At 39.1% G+C, this 23,860-nt stretch overlaps 1 protein-coding gene across 23 annotated transcripts in view; it reads right to left on the bottom strand.

Moving 5' to 3' along the window:
• ST7 (suppression of tumorigenicity 7) overlaps nucleotides 1–23,860 on the bottom strand; it is a 257,458-nt gene that overhangs the window by 58,091 nt on the left and 175,507 nt on the right. For all 23 annotated transcript variants that reach the window (XM_070264227.1, XM_070264225.1, XM_070264207.1 and 20 more), the window contains one exon: nucleotides 2,820–2,934. In XM_070264227.1, coding sequence (XP_070120328.1) covers nucleotides 2,820–2,934 — 115 coding nt within the window. The remainder of the gene's footprint in view (nucleotides 1–2,819; nucleotides 2,935–23,860) is intronic.

Below are 23,860 nucleotides of genomic sequence, written 5' to 3'. Positions count from 1 at the left end.
CAGGGTACCTCACTGTAAAAGACGTTTGTGAATGTCACTTTAAAAAAGACTCAAAGCCCCCCCAAAAAAATGGTGAAGAAAAAGAAGAATGAGGCAAAGGGAATACATGTTGCCTTTCTCCTTTCCTCAGAACATGTTGTTTTTTTCCCCTTTGCCTTGCCACATTTCTAAATCCTTTCTGCAAAGGTCAGGAAAGCAGCACTAATCCTATTGTGTCACTCCCCAACATACTACTTAAAAAATTCAGCCACCTAGCAAATGTAATAAAGAAGGACTGCTGTACCCACAAACCATCCAAGAAACAGCAACCCAACCAGAGCATTCCAATTTGCAAAGATAATATAATCCTGGCTGCTTTGGGTGTGGCCCTACAGAGACGGATAGAGAGGCTGGGATTCAAAGTGCTGTCTCCAGCATCTCATGGATCAGAATGATGACATCTGAATCAGGGTGAAGAATTGGGTGCCCCTAATTGCTGTCTGTACTCCAAGTCGTCTAAAGCACCCACTTCCTCACACAGGGCCAGATAACAGGGCAACAACTCGGTCGAGGTCCTTTGTGTCTCCAGGAAAAAGCAGCAGGGATGAACTCGAAAGAGTCCATTTTATGGTATGGAGTGAGGAACAAGGGGCAGGCCTTTTTAATAGTCTTGTGTGGTTGCAGCTCACTCCTCAAGAACAGTAACTTCAGCAGCCACTTCATTATATTTCTACTGTAAATGACACAGGCCTGAGCCAAGTCTGCACCAAAACACCCTCCAAAATTCAGTTGGGGCTAGGTCATCTGCAGTCTATTGACAAATGCTGAACTTGAAACCCCTAACGAGGCATCTCAGCAACAGCATGTGTCCTGCCTCTAGTGAGGTTCTTTTTCCATGAATAATGAATAAGGACATCATCTCTGTTGCCAGGTGTACAACATAAACAAAGCTCAACACAAGGGCCTTGGTATGGTGAGTTTATTCATTTGCAACAAAGGAATTTGCAAAGTGCAAGCCAAGTTTTAGTGGAGGGTGGGACAGACTATTGTAACAAATAACGCAAACATATATTATCAGAATCTAATAAATCAACTTTCAGTTGTTATGGAACAGAGGCTATGCAATGGGATAGACTGAGATGGCGGAAAGCTCCAAAATTCGTTCATTTCTTTATTTTACAATCAGTCTTATACAAAGCTGATTATTTCTGTAATGAATGAGATATTCATGACAGGAGACTTATGGGACTTGAGATCCCAAAAGCTCTATTGGTTAATCCTTTTTCTTAAGCCTTGATGTATCAGGTTGGGTACAGTTCAGCACTGGGGATGAAAACATTAGAAGCTTGCTATGGCATTAATGGCTACAGGGTGGCATTTGGAAAAGTGCATGGCCACCTGAACCCATGTGCATGGTACTGGGTTCCTTTGGTACCAAAAGACCCTCAATGTATGAGCATTTTGCTTATGAGGTAGCCTCATGACTTAGACTCCCAAAGTCAGCCAAACAGTGAGATTCTAACATATAAACAGAAAACAAAAGTCAGCTGACATGAAAGCCAAATAGTTCTTATTTTGTTTACTATAAAGTGAACTACAAATACTTTTCTCTCTTTCTAAAATCAGTTCCATACTAGGTAGCATATATCTTGTCACATAGGGTGCTCATGTTTGCACAAGCCAAGTGATGCCATCACTGGCTGAAAGCTTTTAGTTTCCATCAATTTGAGCAAGAATTAACAACAAAATAAAAAAAACAGTCTCACAATGCCTCACTTCCCCTAACTGTAGGGGGTAACAACGCCAACCTATTTCAAAGATTCCTTAGGAAGAATTGTGGGTCAAAAATCACACCCAGATAGTATAGTTTCCTCTATATGTCTGATGAATTCCTGGAAATTCCCGAAATGAATAATTCTTTAAATGCACTAAAGATGCTTACTAAAGAATGAATATTTTATAAAGTAAAAAATGTAATATAAGTAATCACTCCCTAACATTCATTTTACAAACAAACATGTTTATTTTGGGGAGAGAATTAATAAAGTAAGGCAGAAGAGTATGCAGTTCTGCAGAGATTCCAGTAGCTAGGTCATGGCATGCACTGATGTGGATAATTTTTGTACAATTAGTCAAATAGTGAATTCACGGATAATGGCAATATGAGTAGAAGTGTTTTCAAATCTCTAGGATGTCAGTTTATTTCTCTGGTTTATTAAGAACAGGTAAAATAGAATAAGCTCATGGGTGAGTAACCAGAATGGCAAACGGACTTCAAAGTCCCTCATGTAAAGAAATGAGAATATCCTGCTAATGAGGAGAAGACCTGAGATGAAAGGGGCATGATTTTATCTTCAAATATTTACTGAGCTGTTACAAGAGGTGTAGCAAGGGCTACTAGCTGTTCTATATTGTTTCAAAGGATCAACACAACCAACAGTTAATGGTCACAGTCAACCAATGTAGGGTCACAGCAGTGGCTCGAACAGTCAGCACGGTCCCTACAGGCTACGTGCTGCCTGCAGAGGTTCTGAATGATTCCTGACCACAGAAGTAATAATGCAGAGCATGTGTAACTCTTGTTGACAGGGAGAGGGTGAGGGTACCTTGTTGGGTGGAAAAGAGAAAAATGCAGCACAGGCCACTTGACATTTCTGGCCCCTACTAACCATGAAATTATGAGATTCTATAAAATGCCATCACAAAACTGTAGGTGAAAATTCTGTAAGAGGATAGTTATCAAACTGCTGTGCTATTTGAAATGATCCTTCCAATCTAATGATTGAAATACATCAAGAAGAGAGGAATACTCAAGTAGATAAAAATACCCAAGGACTTACCATCATACTTTGCTAAGACTGCCTGAACATCAGCATATGCTTGTAGTTCCAGAAGGGCTTCTAAAAGATTTTCATGGATGTTGAACATGCTCAGCAAGGGGAACTCCTTCATTAACTAGGAAAGAAGAAACCAAGGAACAATTAGTACATATTTCTTATTTTTCTAAAAGTATAACTAACACTGAATTGCAACATTTATGTAATATGAAAGTATAATATAATTTTCAAGAGTATAGTTAATACTGAATTATAAGCATTCACACCTATTATTATTTTGTAAAGCATTAAATGCTTAAATTTTTTCCTACTATTTTGAAAAAATGGCAACTTTGAATTTGTGAGAAGCTAAGGTGGGAGAAAATCCAAAAAAGAGGTGGTTCATAAAAACCGAGGAAGATGCTTAGACGTAATGTTCAATAACGTTAAAATGCCATAAAGGCCAAATACGATAAAGGTTGGAAACTCTCTCATTTGTGTTAACAGTTGAACTTCATCAAGAGCAGTTTGGATGGATGCCAGAGAATAGAAGGGTAAACAAGTAGGGACTACTCTTCTGAGCAGCCTGGTGACAAAGTTAAGGAGAAAAAGTAGGAAAATAACTAGAAGGTGATAGGGGCTTCGAAAGTTTGTAGGTAGATAGAAAGTGGTGGAAAGGAAGTGGATGTTCAGGAATTCCTCCCTGGCGGTCTTAGTAAAACAAGAGTCAAGATCATTTTCTGCAACTGAGGGAATAGGTGGCAGGGAGGAAGTTTGAAGATGGGAGTGAAAATTGTAGAATAGCCACAAAGGTGAAAACTGGTTAGGGAAACTATCAAGGACTGCTAAGGCCATCTTGAGGACCTAACAAATTGAAGACTATGAATTCACGGAGGCTGCAAGTGGCATGTTTGTCAAGTTTTAGCAAATAGTGCTCAGCAGCCCAGGTGCAGTAGCAAAGATGTCAAATGATTAGGTTGAGCCTGAGAAGATTGAATTAGATTCAATGAAAAGTCAAAGGGCAAGAGAGTTGACTAGCGTGGGGAAAGAATTATTAAAGGAAGGGCCTAAAGGTTCTAGACAGGATGAGGAGGAAGACAGATTCAAAGGGAATTAAAAGATATAATATTGAAGTTCCCTGGAAAGCAAAGAAAAGAAGAAAGGACCAAGAATTTCAGAGCAAAATCTCATTTTAGAGAAGGGTAAATCTCATCTGAAAGATAACCAGGTTCTTTATAAAGCAAAATCTTATGTACATACATACATACATATACATATGCACACATACACCCACACATTCATGGATATATAGGTGTATACATGTATAAGCAAAATCTCATATATATACACGTGTATACACGTATATGTGTATATGTATTGTGTGTATATCTATTGATGTAAACATCCTCTATTTAATTTCCTACATGGATAACTGTTTTGCATTATAATATAATGACCTCTAAAAAAGTGAGAACTCTTCTTTTGATGTCAACATCTTTAAAGCAATTGTGCTGAGAGAAATACTACTCAAAAATAGACTAATTTAATACTCAAAAACAGGTTAATTCACCATTAAGCAAGAAACCAGTGGACACACAGCATTGACTATCCACTTCTTCCTACATTAGAAACATTTGCCATATTGTTTTGTTTTTTAAAGCCAAGAATCATTTAGCATATCTCTAAAAATAAATAATTTTCTGCAGCCCCAAAGAGCATCATATTACCAATGAAAAACACCTATCAAAATGATTATGTGTTTAATAAGACCGAACCCCCTAGAGACAGCCTGCAGTATTTTCATTGCTAGTAAAGGAAGTGAATAAGACTATACTACAAATTTTGATGTTCTGTAACCAATAAAAGCATTTCTTGTTCTGGTTCACTTTGATTCTGGTTGACATCACCCTTTGATTTTTTTTTCTCTTTCTAATTAGAGCTTGTTAGAATTAAAGCTCTCTGTCATTCAGCATTTGGCAACACAATAAAGACATTCTCTAAACTGTAACATTTAAACATTTACCATTTTTGACCAATTCTTCAGGTAAAGGTCAAACTTAAGGACACAAGCCATATTCTGTAATTTTAAAACTGCAATACTAAATAGTAGTATGCTGAAGCTTAAAAACTGAGAGGGGAGTCTTATTAAAATTCAATGAGATTATGTGTGCAAACACAGGGGTCTCGTCTTGTTTAAACAGAATTGAAGTAAGATGCTAGGAGTTTGGGCAGCAGTGCTTACATTGGAAGCTTGGACAGAGTATACCGTGTCCAAAAACATAATCACCAACAAAAGGATTTTAAACATGGCAAACAGCAAATGTTAGAGAGGTAATCAAAGTCATATGACAATGTGGAAATTTAGCTCTCCTTGTTTAATATAAACAAGAAGAAAAAGTGAACCTCCCTGGGCCCCATCATACTCCAGCTATTGTCTTGCCCTCTCCAGCCCTTCACAACAAGCTATCTTAGAAAAAGCCATCAACACTCTACTCCCTTGGCTCCTGTTACTCCTCACCACACAGCTACAATCTGGCTTCCAGCCGCACAATTCCTCTGAATCTGCTCATTCCACATTTCAGGTGACTTAAATTGTTCCCATGGATACCCTCCAGTCCTTTTCTTGCTTGACCTCTGCAACATTTGACAGTTTGATGACTTTCTCCTTGAAACTCTTGTCTCTCTTGGCTTCTTCAGCACCATTCTCTTCTGGTTTTCTTCATACTTCTCTCCTAGCTCCTTCTCTAGTTTCCCCCTTGTCTCCTATTTAGGAGTAAGCAGTCTCCTCAGTTCCATCCCAATGGCTCTTCTCATAAACACTCTGATCTCTAAGGCGACTTTCATGTCCAAGGTCTCGGTACCACTGGTGGATCTTTGTGAGGATGGCTCCCACATCCTCACACCCTGCTCTGACCTCTCTCCTAGGGTATTAGATCAATTCATAAACTATCTCCTTAACAATTTTATCTAATACACCTAATCCTGGGCTCATAAATTTCCCACCCCCAAGCCAACCCTTCAAATCTGTTCTTCCCCCTTAGTATTTCCTATCTCAGAGAAAAGAACCATTAACTCCTGTTACCCTCTTCATCCTACCCACGGCAGCCAACTGAGAGGTCCCCAAACCCCTGAATTACTAACATATAAAAGTGCCCATAGCTTTCATCAAGTTTGCAGGAAGCTCTGTTATGCAAACAAACAAATAAAGAACAAACAAGTAAACACCTTAACAATCATTACTGTTTCCTCTTTTCTCTGACCTTATGGCCAGTAGTTTAGCTTATGCCCTCATACTTGGTCTATATTGCTCAAATAACATATTTGTTCTGCTTCCCTCTGGATCACCTCTTTCCAGTCCACCTTTCACGCTGCAGTCTTAATGGCTTTTCAAATACATACACTTGAGTCCATCATACTCCTGCTTAAAAGGCAACCACTGACATTGCTGGATCTATCTCAAGGAAATAGGCAAAAGTGAATACAAATTCACAAACAAGACTGTTTATCACAACATTATTTATAATGGTGAAAATTGCAAGCAACTTAAATTTTAACCCATTATGAGGCATTTAAGTATAAAATACAGTCATCTTTTGGGATATTCTAAGTAGTCACTGGTAGTCAAATTCTGAAATAATTTTTAATGGCATGGCCTGGGAAATGCTGACACATAATGTTACATTAGAAAAAGCAGGATACAAACTATATTTTACAATAAGGTCATGCTTTTCTTCTGTATCTATGCACAGAAAACACAGTTGGTTAGAAATATACCAAAAGGTTTTAACAGTGGTTATTTTCGGTTAGTGAGATTAAAAGTGATTTTTATTTCTTCCTTTGTATTTTCAATATGTTCTAATATTTTTAAAAGGAGTATATGTACATTCTATAAATGGAGTAGAAAAAACTATTTTTAAGAATATTGACTTCTCATCAAATTCGGGATATAAAATCCTTAGGATGGCAAACACAGCCCCTCATGACCAGTCCCTGTCTACTGTGCCAGCATCATTTCTAGCCACTGCACTACACACACCATGCTCCCGCCATAGAACAGCTTTCAGTCCCTTAAATAGGCCACATTCACTTGTGTTTCTAGCTCCATGCTCCCCCTCCCTGAAGTATTCTCCCTTATGCCTCCTTGGGCAATCTGGCCAGCTCCTCAACTTCCAGGAACTCTTATCTGCCCTTTGACTCCCGGTCTCTTATCCTCCTTCTGCCAGGTTAAGTACTCCTGCCCTGAACTCTCAGAGCACTTGTCAGAATGGTCTACTGGTCCATCCTCCCCAAGGGCCTGGGAAGAATGTGAGGGCAGGAACTCTGTCCTATCGATAGATTCTTGGTCACTCTCTGACTCATCACAGGTGCTCAATACATACTTCATGAATGCATGCGTTTCAAAGGCTCTTTAAAGTTCTCTTCCTTGGGGTACATATTATATGTGTGCTGCAACAGGCCTACTTCAGTTCCCTGGGTTACATATCCCTGAACATGTTCCTCTACCCTTTAAAATCTTCCAATGACTTTCTATTATCTACATTTTGGAAAAGATATAGCTAGAACCCATAAGATTTGATTCAATGTATGGAAGAATTTTCCTACACTTACAGCTGTCTGTAAATGGATTAAATGGTCTAGAGAAGTCTCCATTACTGGAACTGTTCATATGGAGAGGTTGGTTGCTGAACAGGCATGCTCAAGAAAAGACCCAGGACCTTTCAAATCCTGTAATTTCAGGGAAAAACTTTCCAGCAACTAAGCCTAACTCTCAGGCCCTCTCTCAGCTCAGTGCCAGACGTCTCTTGCCTCTCCTGTCTTCTACAGGATTAAACTCTAGCCTTGTCAGACCAGACTATTATATACCATTCCCAGAATTCTTTCTACAGTTACTAGCCACTGTGTTTCTGCTCAAACTGTTCTCACCACCTGGAATACCTTTTCCCTTCATTTACAAGGCAGCCTGTCAAAATCACCCCACACTCCACAGCCCAAATCAAATGCCACCTCCTAAAGTCACAGCCTCATGGAAAGTGAGAGCCAGAAGAGCCCATGGAGATCATCCAAACACCCTCCTCAGTTTACAGACGAGCTCCCTCCCACCCCTGCTCCACCAAATAACAATGAACCTGCAAATTTAAGTGATTCAGCCAAAGCTAGTGCTGGGACTATGATTCAAACCCAGTCATCAGTAATCATTCCAAATTTCAACACATCAGAACCCCCATCTCTGGTCTGCCAAGTCCAGGAGAACAAATCCATTCTGCTTATGCTTCTCTGCTACAACACTTACGAACCTGTGTTGTATTGTGTTTACATGAATATATGAAGACAGCTGTATTACAGAGGAAAGAGCCCTCGATTTGGAGTTAGTCCTGAGTTTAAATCCTACCTCTACCACTTACTACCTGGGTGACTTTGCACAATTTACTTAACCCCGCTGAGCCTAGGTTCCCTCATCTCCTGGGTCTCAGCTCACATGGCATCTTCTCAGACTCTCTCTACCACCCTATCTATGTCTTCACCACACTCACATCACCATTTCCTACTGCTTCTATCACATTCTGAAATCATCTTGTTTATTTATGTGGCTGAATATCAGATAATTTAAAAAGCAGAATGAAAAAGAATTAAACAGAATCATAACAGGCAATATTCTTATTACAAGGGTCAGCAAATTTTTTCTTTAAAGAGCCAGAGAGCAAATATTTTGGGCTTTGTGAGCCATATGGCCTCTGTTGCAACTACTCAACTCTGACACTGTAGTATGAAAGTAGCTGTGGACAGTACGTAAATGAATGACTTAGGCTATGTTCCAATAAAACTTTACTCACAAAAACAGACAGGAAACCAGATACGGCCCGCAAGCCTTAGTCTGCCAACCCCTGGTTAACAGGAATAAATTTAAAAAAACAAAAGGTCTTCATATAAAGAGTTTCATGGTGATATTACACCTGAAAAATGTAACATCTCTCACACACAGCTGGTTCGGCAGACCATAGTAAAATGAAAAAAGGCCTGCCCTACAACGCAATACTTCCTCTTCCAGCTCCGTTCCCTAGAGACCATTCACACAAGTTTCCGAGGTGTCACACACTGGGACATTCACACAGGATGGGGAGCACTCTCAGAAAGAGTGGAATGGGTAGATCAAATGGGGAATACTCGTATGGCAAATGCTATTCCTCAGGCAAAAGGAATGAGTTAAGCTTAATAAATCTTAATGTAGACAAATATCAAGCAGTTTTGAGTGAAGAAACACTCTGTAGAGAAATATGCTGTAGAATATACCATTTAATTTAATTTGTAAATGCACACAAAACAATTCCTCATGTCGTTTATGGGTATATATTATGGAAATGTACGAAAGCAAACTGAAAAAACAAACTTGCTGGTGCCTCAGAGAAGGTGAATGGTGTGAGTGGTGTTCACATGGGGTCTATAGCTTTAGTTTTATTTCTATTCAGAAAAGAAGGTGAACAAAGATGACAAAAATTTTTAATTATTAATCTATTACTATTTATTATTATTTATAATTAGTTTGGGGTAGTATGGTTCTTTTTAATATTATTATTCTTTTTTTTCCTTCGTATTTTTAAAGTTGCTTCCTCAATCAAAGGAAGTCTGTTAGTTGTAATTCCTCAAGTCATGAAGAGTTCAATTTTCATCACTTAGGACTTTGATTTGTTTTCCTATTTTCTTTTCTTTCTTTCTTTTTTTTTTTTGAGGAAGATTAGCCCTGAGCTACATCAGCCACCAATCCTTTTCAATCCTTTTTTTTTTTTTTTTTTTTTTTTGCTGAGGAAGATTGGTCCTGAGCTACCATCGATGCCTATCTGCCTCTACTTTATACATGGGACACATGCCACATTATGGCTTGATAAGTGGTGCATAGGTCCACACCCAGGATCCAAACCAGCGAACCCTGGGCTGCCAAAGTGGAGTGTGCAAACGTAACTGCTGTGCCACCAGGCCAGCCCGTTTTCCTATTTTCTAATTGCCTTTCAAGGCAAAAATATTTCTTCCCATTGTGGGTTTGACTTTGTACCTCCTTAAAGTATTGCTAGAGTCTAAAAAAAGGTCAATGTCTGGCTAAAAAACATTTAGAGAATTTCCTCAATTCTAATATACTAATTCTAATACACTGCACTTGGATTCTATAATGAAATCAAGATAATAATTGCTAATCTCAGATGAACCACAGCTTAGAGTTTCAGTTAATTCTCCTCTGAGTTCCAGAGAGTAGTTTCACTGACTGATGTGGTATGGGGAATTACAAGAATTATTATTTCCTCTTGAAGGATGCTTCAGAGTTAAACTGACTATAAGGTAAGTTCCTTCCCAAGTCTTAGCATCAGGGTTGGGGTTGGGGTTAGGCTTAGACAAGACTATCTAATAAGAAAATTCTTCTGTCATAAAATTCCTTCTTGTTTCCTTTCCAGAACCACAAAGATTCCCATGACACATTGTTTCAAAATAAAAGAGAAGGCATTGGACATGGCAGTGGGGCTCCTAGAAAGAGTGCATCATGGGAGAGGTGGCACATGATAGAAGTCAAGAGCACCACTGCCTTAGGAATCAGATAGATCTGGGTTCCCATCCTGGGACACTGGAGTTTCTTAGCACCAGGTGAGCTGATTTCTCTCATCTACAAGACAAAGGTAACAGCTGGTTCACAGCACACCCAGACACAATATAGGGGCTTGAAAAACTCTAGCCATTATTCTTACATAATGTCAGGAGAGGAATACTGCATTTTCAAAGTGCTATTTATTTTGCTTTGTGAGATTAGATTCCTTTTTGGTTTTAGTTGTACAACATAGCATATCCCAATTTATTTTAAAATATAAAAAACATGGCTTGGTGACATAATTAGCCTTTCTATTAAGAAACTTGAATGAAGGCATATATGATAAATATAAAGGCCTGTTCTCTATAAGCTAAGTCATTCTAAATAAATCTTTAAACTCGTCCACTATCTAGCATAGTTCTGTTTATTTATTGCCAACTATCTCCTCCATGCTGGTAATTGCTTTCTCCTGGCAGTAAGAAATTTATATGCCCTGTTTTGCCCAAATATTACAGCTCACATACAATGAAAATACTAACTCTCCTATAATTCCTCTAATACCTATGGGGAAGAACATGGGATGGGCCAAGGATAAAATTTCAGTTTCAATTTTACATCATCTGGCTATTGTCAGTTCAAGTTTATTTCAATGGAAGAATTTGAGGCACTTCTGAGGTTAACATTTATGAGCTCAAATAAGAAAAAAAAGGAGAGTTAATTCACTGGATTTGAAATACTCTACGGACATAATTTAGAACTACAGTCTGTATGCTTTTTCTCAGCTGACTTACAGGATGAAAACAACAGTTTAAACTTTCAAGTCTGATTTGTATCTACTTAAACATTTTATTAGTTTAGCTATCCATGCATTGCTCCTTGAGTGAGAAAAGCGACGTGAAAATTCTTACATATTTTAAAGCAGAGGTAATTAAAAGAGATCCTCAGCCAGATTCCTACTGAGGTCAACACAAGCCTGGCCTAATTAAAGTGTATAGAATTTGGCCTGGATTACATTCAAACAGCAGATACTATTTTGTTATAGTTGCAAGTTTGACATTATTTAATTACAGTTTCAAATAAAGGCATAAACAGAAAATAGAAAAGACATTCTGTTTTGCATGGTTATTATTTTGTCAGTGAATTTTACTGACACTAAGGGCCATGAAAGGAAAGAATGAATTGTTTACCAGAGTCCTCAGAGGCCCATGAGAGTTCCATTTACACAGACCGCTGTAAAATGCAGTCCTGAGAGGCTTAAACGCACATTAATAAGAAAATGTCATTTTCAGAGCTAATCTACAGGAAAATAGTAAGCCACATCTTGAAAAGATCATTGATCTAACATTATCAATATATGACCCGCATGGACAGTCAGGTAAATCACCAGTTAAACAGGTCTTCATTGAACTGAGCACATGATGTAAATACACCACCACTGAGAACTGACGAGAGGAGTGACGGTTGTGGGCATGATGGTGAATCACCCAATGACAGCTTGGTGTTGCCCAAAGACTCAGAAGGCTGGAAGCTTACTTCAATAATTATCTACTTTTCTTGTCAAAATTATGCTCACTTCATTCCAGAAAGGGAAATTTTTCTTAAAAATTTCTAGTGAACGAGACAAGCTTTGCATTTCTACTGATCCTAACAAAAATATTTTCAGTTTAAAACTTGCTCTTCCATTTGTTCCTCAATCAAAGATAAAACAAGCACAACTCCAGTCAGAACTTAGGAAACTTCAAAGAATCTCTTCTTCAACCTCTCCGCTCGTCAGTGACAATCCTTTACCTCACCTCGAGACGCCTAAGAATTTTTCTTTCCAAAGGCAAGGGTCTCATTGCACCATTATTTTATCTATGCTATTATCTGTGTAAAGTTTTCCCACTTTACACTCTCTGGGGAATTGCAGTTTCAAGAGCCCCAAGGGGGAAGTTGGGGAAGAGGACAGGGAAGAAGTCAGGATGAGAAGACTCAGCCTGTCTTGGGGAAAAGAATGATTTATAGTCTCCTTAAAACTGACAGGTAACACTTTGAGTAAAACATTTTCTTTATTAGCTTAAACAGCTTCAAATAGGGCTGTGCCCTAGCCCAGAGATCATGAACAAATCTGAACAATTTGATGCATATTTCAAATGGCTTGGAAGCAGGCCTAGTAAAGGAAAACAAGACAATAAGCATCCTTCCCTCTGTGATGACATGGCATCGCTCTCCTGTTCCAGGAGTGGCCTCAATGAGCAGCTCAACATACCGGCCAAGAATTACTGTCAGAAAAGACTTTTTATTCCAAAACCACAATAACTAACTGTGTTTGGCAGACACTGTTCCACATTCACATGGGTAATGGTAAATAACTCTATTCAAGAGATTAACTCATTTGGTTATCTGGGGCATAGTTAACACTCACCCTGGCAAGCATCTCACAACAGGCTCACGCTGAAAGTCAACTATCATGAAAGATTCTTTCATAGCAACATGCAGGTCAGTACTTCAACCTCTGACATTCATCCCTACACTGCACTATAATCACTTTACCTTCCAGTGTTCTCTTTCCTCCCCAAGTCTTTCTGCTCTACCCTCTTGGAACCTGAGTCCATGATATACAAATTCCCCAAAACATCCATAAGCTATTTACAGAACACAAGTCTGAGTTCACTGATTCTGTTGCAGCTGTTAACTTCCCCTCCAAAACCTGTGTCTACCAGGCAGGTTGTAGTGCTGGCTGCTAGTTCCCCAAAGCACATCTAGACCATTACCACTCAGCCCTTAGGCAGCAGTTCCTGCTCCTCTGAAGCTCATGCCATAATGCTCCAGCACCCGCCACCATCCTTTGATCATGTTTTCTACCAGGAAACAGACTCCCACACACTGAAGATTTTGGAACCTGGCTCCAGATTCTTACCTCAAGTCCTACCTTCAGTGTGGATGATTACAGTCCACGTAAACATCTCATCTAATATCCTAGACTTCAACTGTTTTACTGTCTCAAAGAAAAGACTGTCCCTCCACTGCAATTAAGTAACTCAAGGTCATAGCCAAACTCCAGACCCTGGCATCTAGATGTGCTCCATCTAAAATATGCAACTCTCTGACCATACTGTACCGATCTCCAGCTATCTTACACCATTACTCACACTAAATGTCTTCAATTTCAACAAGACCACCAGTGCCTTATCCTGTCCACTAACTTTTTTGTCCTTATCTTTCTCAGGCCACTCTCATTACTCTTTTTTTCTTCTTTTAGCTTCTATGATATCACACTCTCTTGGTTTTCCTCCCACCTTTCCACATGCTCCTTCGCAGAAGCCACTGGATGGTTCTCCTCTACCCAGCCTGTCAATGTTGGAGACCACTGGGGCTCACTCCTTAACTTTCTTCCTTCTCTATCTACATCTCTACATACATGATCTCACTCATACCATGGCTTTAAATCCTACACATATGTTGATAACTCCCAAACTCCTCACTCCTGAGTTCCAGGCACACATCCAATTGCCTTCCAGAAATCTCCACCTGGAGGTAAAATAGGCATCTCAAACTTAACATGGTCAAAACAGAATCCTTGCTTCATCCTGAAAACCAGTTCATCTCCTAATCACCCTCTTTTCCATAAATGGCATGACCATCACGAGCCTGCTCAGGTCAAAAACCTGTGGACTAGTAGGTTTTCCTTGATTATACAATTTCTTTCTTTCCACATCCAATCCATTCAGTAATTCATCTTTCAACTGGTTATTGATAAGCTACTATGTGCCAGGCACTGTTCTACTGGGATATAGTAGTAAACAGATAAAAAAATTCTTGCTTTTCTGAAAATGACATTCTAGTGAAGAGAGACAGAAAATAAGCAAATAAATATATAGAGAGACTGTCAGGTAGTGCTCAGTTCTAAGGAGAATAAATAAAGCAGGGAAGGGGGTTAAGGAATGCAGGCAGATGCAATCTTAAATAGAGCAGACAGTGAAGGCAGGAGAGGGAAGGTGGGACTGCAAAGGCAACATTTAAGCAGAAACTGAAGCAGGTGAGGGAGTAAGTCACGAGAGCATCTGGAAGAGGAGTATTCCAGGGAAGCCTTCCAGCAAGTAAAGATCTTGAGGTGGGGGTGAGTCTGGGATGTTCAACAAACAGCAAAAAGTCAGTGTGATTGGAGCACAGTGAACACAAAGCAGAAATGAAGGTGAGATTATATAGAGCCTTGTAGGCCACTTTTACAGTTTAAATTCTGAGTTCGATGAGAGATCAGTGGAAGGTTCTAAGGCAAAGAATGACGGGGTCAAACCTATGTTTTAAATGGTTCGTTCTAGCTGCTCTGTGAAGAGTAGATGCAAGGGGACAAGCACCGAGGCAGAAAGACCAGTTGGAATGCCATTATAATCCAAGTATGAGATAATGATGGTTTATATCAAGGAGATGGCTGTGGACATAGGAGGAAGTGGTAGGGTTCTAAATATGTATATATTTTAAAGGTAGAGCCAATAGGATTTGCCAGTGGTCAAATCCTGTTGATTCTATGTCCAAGTACATCTCAAATCCATTCACTTCTCCACTGCCACCCCCAATCCCAAACCCTCAGCAGCTCTTGCCTGAACTACTATTATAACTGTTTACATGGACTCCTTGCTTCCATTTTCGCCATCCATTCTCAACAATGTACCCAGTAATCTTATAAAAACATTAGTAAGATCAAATCCTCCCTCTGTTTTACATACTTTAATGGCTTCCCACTGTACTTACAGTGAAATCTAAACACCTTACTTTTTCCTGCAAAGCCCTGAATGTCCCAGCTCCTGTCAGCCTTTTCAAATCCATCTCATTCCCACCTTCCCTTCACTCACCCTGGCCTCCTTTTCATTCCTGCCAAACTCCTTCCAGTCTCAGAGTCTCTGCATTAGCTCTCCCTCTGTAATGTCTTCCCCCAGATCTTCACATGGCTGGCTCTCTCTCACCCCTCAGGTCTCAGCAAGGTTACCTCCAGGGAACACCTTCCCTGAGCAGTTATCTAAATTGGTCCCTCTCCAGTTATCCTCTACCAGGGCAGCCTTTTTAGTTCCTTTGTAGCACTTACCATAATCTGTAACTGTCTTTATCATCAGTGTCCCTTCTCTCCATTATAACTGTTCCATTACAGCCATAATTATTGGCTGTCTTGTTGTCCACTATGTAGTTAGTGCCTAGAACTGGGGCTGGCATCTTGTAGACACTCAACACACACCTATTTTTAGAAAAGACCAAATCCATCATCCCTTGTTACTTTCCTTCCTTCCCTCCCCTTTCCAGACTAGAGCCCATGGCTCATCACCTTACCACTTACTTGACAATCCCTCAAGTTCCTGACTCCTTGTCTATTTCATTCACAAAGCAACACCTAACCTCCACTCAACCCAGATGTCTATCAATTCTGCCCCAACATTCAGGCTAAAGGACACAACTGTGAGGTTTGGAGGAACAACTAAAATACAACTATCTCCAACCTCTGCTGGGCTGATGCTGCCTAGTAAACCTCTAGTATTTCCATTCCACCACTCCCTTTATACTCCTAGCCCACCTCCTCCCAAGCTCATTCTCGTTCATGACTTTAGTCATATTCTACGCTGACCATTCCCAGAACTTCTTCCAGCCTAGGTCTCTCTCCTGAGCTCAAGGTCTGTATATCCCACCACCTACTAGATATTTCCATTCGGATGACCCACAGTTACTGCAAAAGTAGCATACCTAAAATAGAAATAATTCCTCCCTATCCTCCCATCCCCCCAAAACCAGCTACTTATACTACAATCTGAATCCCCAAGATGGCAACATTGTCTCCCCAGTTTTCCAAGCAAGAAATCCAGAAGTCATCTATAACTTCTCTTTCTTGTTCTCTCTCACACAGAATATCCAATGCCCTGAAAGTAACATCAAAAACAAAAACAAATTTATCCAATCAGTTTCCAACTTCTCTCAATTCTACATCTTAAATCTCTCAAACTGGACCTAGAATCCACTTGGGGCTGTCCTACCAGGACCCATTAAATTAAACCCAGAGCATTTGAATGTGAGTGTATCTCCATTACTGAAGGATAGAAGGCAAGATTGAGAAAAGAAACTACACAAGACAGGAGTGACATTTCTCTCTTTCTGAAAGGGACATATGCTCAGATGCAGCAGCATAAAATGAACTCTTATTCTTTAGAGAAGGGTCTAAATAAATTTCCTTGCTTGAAATCAGGGATGCATGAGTGTGCCAGACAGAGTTATTTATTAACACATAAACTCTGCATCTACTCGAGAAGTCTTTATGCTTCCCACATCATTGTAGTAAAAGAATTCAGGAAAGGACTTAGAAATTGAGATGGAAGACTGAACAAACACATCTACCTCCTCTCCCTACCACAAACCTACTGAAATGACAGGAAAGTAGTACAAAAGGAGGCAAATCTATACCTGTGATGAAAACAACAAAGGGGGTGGGAGGAATGGCTGGGAGAGTCGCTGAACAAGAGATCTTAACAAATATCTCCAAGACAAACTGCAAATGGAACTTAATATTAAACCACAGCAGAAGAAGCTGAGGAAGCTGCAGCTGTTCTGAGAAGAGCCCCAGAGAGCCTCCAAATTTGGAGCCGGCAGAGACAGAGAGCGGGAGTGGGTTGATGAGCAGTAACCAAATGTAAGTAAACACCTCACTATAGAACAGTTGGGTTGAACAACCCTTTTCATCCCTCTGAGTTTAACGGAAATGAAATGACTGTCTAACCTATAATCAGACAAGTGCTCACTAAAGAGACAGAAGATTTACGCAGGGTGGAAAAGAGCTTTTAATGTGGCACTCGTAAGTTTTTAGTTAAGTCCTCTTATTTTTGCATTTGGTAGGATGTGGATGGGAAGTGCTCTTGTCTACTCCCCACCCAGGCATCCCATTCCTCCATCCATCCATTCAATGACAATTAATGGAGTAGCTATCGTGTGCCAGGGAACAAGATGAAGTTCCTACCCTTGTGGAGTTTACTTTCTAGTGGAGGTGGGGGCTAAAGACAGTAAAAAGGAAACAAACAAATAAGTGAAATAATTTCAAAGGCAAAGGGCAATAAAAAAGAAGACAGTAATATGACTGAGAACCATAGTGTGCGTGTGTGTGTGTGTTTGTGTGAGTACTTGTGCATAGTGCTCCTTCAGCTGGGTGTCATGGGAAGCCTTTCAAAGATGATATTTTAGCTGAGCTTAAATGACAAAGAGCCAGCCACATGAAGATCTGGAGCAGAGTATTCCATGCAAAGAGAAGTATCTGTGCAAAAGCCCTAAGGAAGGAAAAAGCAAGCCTGGCACACTCAAAAACAAGCCTAATGTGGCTACAGCCTGGTGAGTGAGAAAAATACCAGCATGACGTGAGTTTGTAAGAGTAAAGAGTGAGCAGATCATGTAGGGTCTCGCAGGCCTTGTAAAGGGTTTGCATATTATTCTAAATGCAATGATAAATCATTGAAGTTTTTTAAGCAGGAAGGTGACAAGTTATGAGTTTTAGAAAGTTACTTGGTTACTTTCTGCAGAAGGGACTCTAGAAGGGCAACACTGCAAGCCTGGAGACCAACTGCATAGGTCAGATGAAAGAAAATGGTGACCTGAATGAGGATCACAGCAGTGCAGTTGAAAAGAGGTGAACAGACTGTGTACACATTTTGGCAGTAGAGTCAACAGGACTTTTACACGTTAACTGAATGTGGAAGGTGAAGCAAAGAGAGGAGTCAAAGGTGCTTGAGAGTAGGAAAAGAGGTGGTAACTACATCTACTCTACCTAAGCAGTAAAAATTTTTCTGATGGGAGAGTAGAGCAAGATGCTCTACTAGAGACTAAGCTTGTATTTAGAGGGCTCAATGAGACTCAGGTCTGAGAAAGGTATCTTGTGCACCAGTGGAGTCTTGAGTCACAAAGGTAGTGTCCCCAGTCCATAGAGAACAGGGAAGTCTATCAGGGAATCTGCTCTTAACAAGCAGGATAGATGACTGTCCTAGAAGAAGATATATTCAATGCTTTTGCATTGATTATTAAAAGAGGAAACCCAAGAGACCCAACTCATTGGCCTCCCTGGTCATCACATGCATTGCTGGCTTTTCCTGCTTTATGGTTTCTCTTTCCTTCTGATGCAGGTCAGCTGATATGTCTGTTTCCAGTGATTATCTCTCTGTTCCCCCTAAAAGTCAGCACCTTCACTGGCTCCTGGTCACAGAAGCAGCCCAGCCAGAGATTCAGACATCAGTGATCCCTGTACATCTCAGAGAAGGAAAAGCTGCTTACAAATTTCCACGGTTGCTGTGTGAGTCTAGAGACGGGGCAGGCACGTGCTAAGTTAACTCTATCATTTGGGAAGAAAATACAGATATTGATAAGCTTAATAACTAATTGAGAAACATAAATATAAGTATGGATCTTAGTAAGTAGTGACCATAAGAAGAATAAAATAGAATTTTTAAATGTTGAACCAGCAGATCTATTCAATGGAAGAGAAGAAAGGAAAAGGGAAAAGTACAAAGATACAAAATACGAAAGACAGGAAAAATGACCCTAAACAGAATAATAATGACAATAAACATAAATGGGAAAAATACAAAAGTACAAAACTCTCAAATCTGAATAAGGACAATATTCAGCAAAAATTTTACAGATCCAAATGGTTACAGAAAAAAAAAGTTACAAAAAGTTACAGAAAGCTTGATTATAAAATTTGGAAATACATCTATCAGGCAAATACAAACCGAAATAAGCTAGAATAGACCATCTTAATACAATTTAAAAAGAAAAAATCAAGGCAGAAAAATATAAGAGACAAATGAGGGGCATTATATACTCTTAATGATATGTCAGCAAGACAGAATAACCATCAACATAAATGCATTTAACAATACAGCCTCAAAATATATAAAGCAACAATTAACCAAACATGGAAAAAAGCAGGTAAATAATCAATTAGAAGTAAATATTCTATCATATCCCTCTTAGAAACTGATAGACCAAGCAGACAAAATAAGCTAAGATATAGAAGATTCAAATAACATGATTAGTAAGCTCAAGCTAGTAAATACATATAGAATTTTATAACCAACAGGGAACATACTCCTTTCAAACAGATAAAACATTTGTGAAAATTGACCACATACTAGGCCTCAGAGGAAGCCTCTGTCCAAATCAATATCATATGATCTATGTTCTTTACGCATAATGTAAAAAAAATTATAAATCAATGACAAGGTGGCAAAAACATACTATATGGGAGAAAATGAAAATATAAGTGAATAAAGAAATAATTAGAATCAAATGGAGCTTACTGTTCAAATTGAGAAACTGGTAAAAAGTCCACAAATACAGAGGATGGAGGATGGGGAGGAGGAGGAGGAGGAGAAACAAAATAGTACAAATATAGGCAGAAAAAGCTAGAATAAAGATGAAAAAGTTGAGAAAATAATCAAAACAACATCCTAGTTCTTTTAAAAGATTAATAAAATAGACATACTTTTGTCAAGACTAATCAGGGAAAATAGAAGTAAAAAGAGGCAAACAATACAAAATGAAAAGGGAGAAAAAAAACTAGACAGAGTACTTTTTTAAATTATGAAATAGCATTATAAAAAGCTACATTCAATAAATTTGAAATACATATAACATACATACAGTGCTTAAAACAGCCTAGTTCTGAGATACACGGGTACAGTCATGTATTGCTGATAAGCATTAGACATTCATAGGCAGCCATCCTGGAGTGTGTGCTGGCAGGACATACTGAAATCACTCACTCACATGCCCAAATATCCAGCAATCCCACTCCTGGAAATACACCCTAGTGGAAGCTCCTCACATGCCTAGAAGGATATTCATTGCAGCACTGCTGGGCTAATGGGAAGTTGGAAGCAACCTGGGCGTCCTTACTAGTGAAAGGTTAAGTAAAATAGAATAGAGCATAATACGGAATACGATTCTGCAGTTAGAAACTGCAAACTACACACTAGAGGTACACAGAGCAAAACTGAACAGCCTGAAAAGTAATGTTGAGTAAAACTGGTAAGAAAAAGAGAAAAATCTATAGACATGCAAATTAAACACATACAAGCCACTGCATTATATATTTTGCAAGACTGTTATGGTCTTGGTTTCTCTGAAATCAATTAGGTTCTATCTTCACAGGATTTTAAAAATGAGTTGTCCTATAATGGGAGTTCCTCACCATCTACATTTTAAAAGAGACTCCATCAAACCCAGAAGTCCCATTATTTTTCCTCTAATTAATGGTTTCCTCACCTCAACAAAGCAAAAATTTGTTATGGCCCACAAAACAATCAAGAAAGCCACTATTTACGATAAAAATGATTATCTGCTCTCTCAAATATAGCATGTTCAAAACTGAACTCCTAACCTTTCCCAAAAAACCTGTTCCACATGCAGGTTTCCACATCTTAGCTGATAGGAACTCCTCTCCTTTCAAGGCAAAATCCTTAGAACAAAGAGAACAGTTCAGTGGTTACCAGGGGAAGGGGACCGGGGGTGGGAACAGGCAGTGCAGGGAAGCACTTACATGGTGACGGACAAGTAATAACGTACAACTGAAATCTCACAATGTTGTAAACTATTATGAATTCAATAAAAAAAAATAATCCTGGGGCCAGCCTGGGGGCACAGCGGTTAAGTTCACACATTCTGCTTCTCGGCAGCCCAGGGTTCGTGGGTTCGGATCCCAGACATGGCACTGCTTGGCAAAAGCCATGCTGTGGTAGGCATCTCACGTATAAAGTAGAGCAAGATGGGCATGGATGTTAGCTCAGGGCCAGCCTTCCTCAGCAAAAAAGAAGAGGATTGGCAGTAGTGAGCTCAGGGCTAATCTTCCTCAAAAAAAAAAAAAAATCCTTAGAACCATCCTTGACTTCTCCCTTTTTTTCACACTGTACATTGGTTGATTAGCAAATTCTCTTGGTCCCACTTTCAAAATATATCTAGAATCTGACCTCTTCTCACCACCTCCTCTGCTACCACTCTGGCCTGAGCCACTAGTGTCTTTCACCAAGATTAATATAAAAGAATTTTGCTTGACCTCCTTTCTTCTCCCTTGCCACACAGCAGCCTGTAAAAATTAAGACTGGACATGTCACTCCTCTGCCCAAAGCCTTTCAAGGCTCCACATTTCACCCAGGGTAAAAGCTGAAGCCCTTACTATGGTCCACAAACCCTGAGTGATCTGTACCAACAACCCTCGCTTCCCCTTCACTCCCCTGGGATTACTCTGTTCCATCCACCCGGGACTCTTTTGCTATTACTTGAGCACACCACGCACACACCTGCTTCAAGGCCTTTGGTAAAATGTCACCTTCTACATCACATGTACCTGATCATCCTATCAAAATTGTGACTTCCATGGCCTCCACACTCTGCCCACTGGCTTTCCTAATCCTCCTTATCCTGCTCTACTTTATCATTTTTCCACAGCATGCCTGGGAAAGGAAGTCAAGAACAGGAGTTTGGAGGAGGGAAGCTAAGCCAATCTCCCAAACGACAGGCATCTGTCTGGAACTGCTCATGGTCCAGCCCATACACTGAAGGCTCTGTTCATCAGTGGATACCACTCACCACATTGAAAAATGTGGGTCCACGTACAAAAATCCTGATAGTGACAGTTCAGGTTATCAGTCGTGTATTTACTATGCCACACATAAGACTTTCATGTACGTGACAATACCTAATGGTAAATAAAGCAATGCTATTTCTAGCTAAAACTCTCATCCACATCAGAGATTATTTAATACCTGCTCTTCACTTTATATAATGAATACAGAGTACAATGCTGATAAAACTGTGCTTCATTACTACTGATGCAATAAGTTAAATCAATAATTAATAAATCCATTATTTGCTCTTATTAATTAAGCTTTTCCTTTCTATATAAGTCACTAATTGCCAATAATTTACTAAGTCAGTCAACTTAAACAACACATCAGGCAAATCATGATTTAAAAAAAAAGCAAGGATTCATATAAAGTCGAATTTTAAAGATGAGTGAGTTATTATTTTTATTGCATTTGCTTTTAGGATTCATTTTTTTCTTTATTTCTAAGTATAGCAAAAACAGAATCTGGAAACATGCCAACAATCACTTCAAGAACACTTACTATGAATTAACATATTTCACTGTATATTTTGTCTTTAGTTCAATGATACATCTGGTTATCCTAAAGCTTGAAAGCAACTGTATTCAAGTGACACTTGGTTGCCTGACTGTATTAAAATACTACCCTTCCATCCCCCATAATGGTACTTTACTTCCTTCAACAATCAATTTAACATCTTCTAAATTAAACCATCAACCAAGTTATCCATAATAATCCATGACAATTTTAAGAAAAATAAGTAAATGTTGATAAGTGGGAAATAATGTGACTTGTGGAATGGAAAGGCAGAGAGAAGAAAGGAACAAAACTAGAAGATTAAGAAAAGGAGGAAAAAGAGAAAAAAAGGAATAGAAATTACCCTCCAAAATAGTCATTTATTTTCCTCCTAAAAAGATCTTTTTACCTCTGCAAGAAGAACAAAATTTCCCCTGCAGAATATTCCCTAAAATAAATTTTAAAAACAATTTGGGAAGAGCAACTAGCTCTCTTTTACAAATCACTGATTTCATGAAGATTTCTCCTCATAAACATAAGTAGGCAAAAATGCAAATCAACAGTCCTTAATGCTCCAAAGGCCTTGATTAGTCCCAGAGGTGTCTATTTCCTAAAGAATGCCTTCATTAGAGGTGCTTCTCTTCACAAATCACCTAAAGGGCATCCTCTTACTATTAACACTATTAAACTACTGCTCAAAGGTCAATTGTTCACATCCTAGGACACCTCTAATGACCTAAAACGGATACATAATGAACATCTACAATAATTTTCTCAATAGAACTTATTTTAATTTACATTAATTAAAAAATAAATGTTATCATTTCTAACGAAGGTAGAAAATCAGTAGTAGTAAACCAGTAACATAGAGACATCATAGTCAACAAGAAGCTGGGCATCAAAGGTCACAAATGCAAAGTGCTATCTGGGAATTAGTATGCCACAGCTCTGATTCACCTTTTCAAATATTTTATTGACTGTGTCTGTCTATAAGATACTACTGTTCAGTGTGCTGGAAAGGACACAAAAGAAAACCAAACATCATACCAGCACTCAAGAAGCTCAAATCTAGTGCACTTCAATTATACTTTTGTACACTTTTAAAATCCAGCTCAAAAAACTCTCTCTCTCTCTTCATTTAGCCCTAATCTCTCTATACTGAAGGGATCACACAAATAAGTGATTTGAGATAAAAATTAGGAATAAGAATAAAATAATTGTGAAAAAAGCCTTCAAGGAAAATGGCATTACATTACCTCAAAACTTGTATATTTTCTTTAGTGAGGGAGCCCCCACAGAAGACGCTCAGAAATTGAGCATCCCCATGAAGCCTTAATTCTTGCATGGAAACTTAGTTAAGATACAAATCAACTTTGCTCAAA

The sequence above is a fragment of the Equus caballus genome, chromosome 4 (assembly GCF_041296265.1).
Source record: "Equus caballus isolate H_3958 breed thoroughbred chromosome 4, TB-T2T, whole genome shotgun sequence".
In the NCBI taxonomy this organism is placed as follows: domain Eukaryota; kingdom Metazoa; phylum Chordata; class Mammalia; order Perissodactyla; family Equidae; genus Equus; species Equus caballus.
Note: the sequence above shows the minus strand (reverse complement) of the source record. Positions and strands in the feature narration are given on the sequence as shown.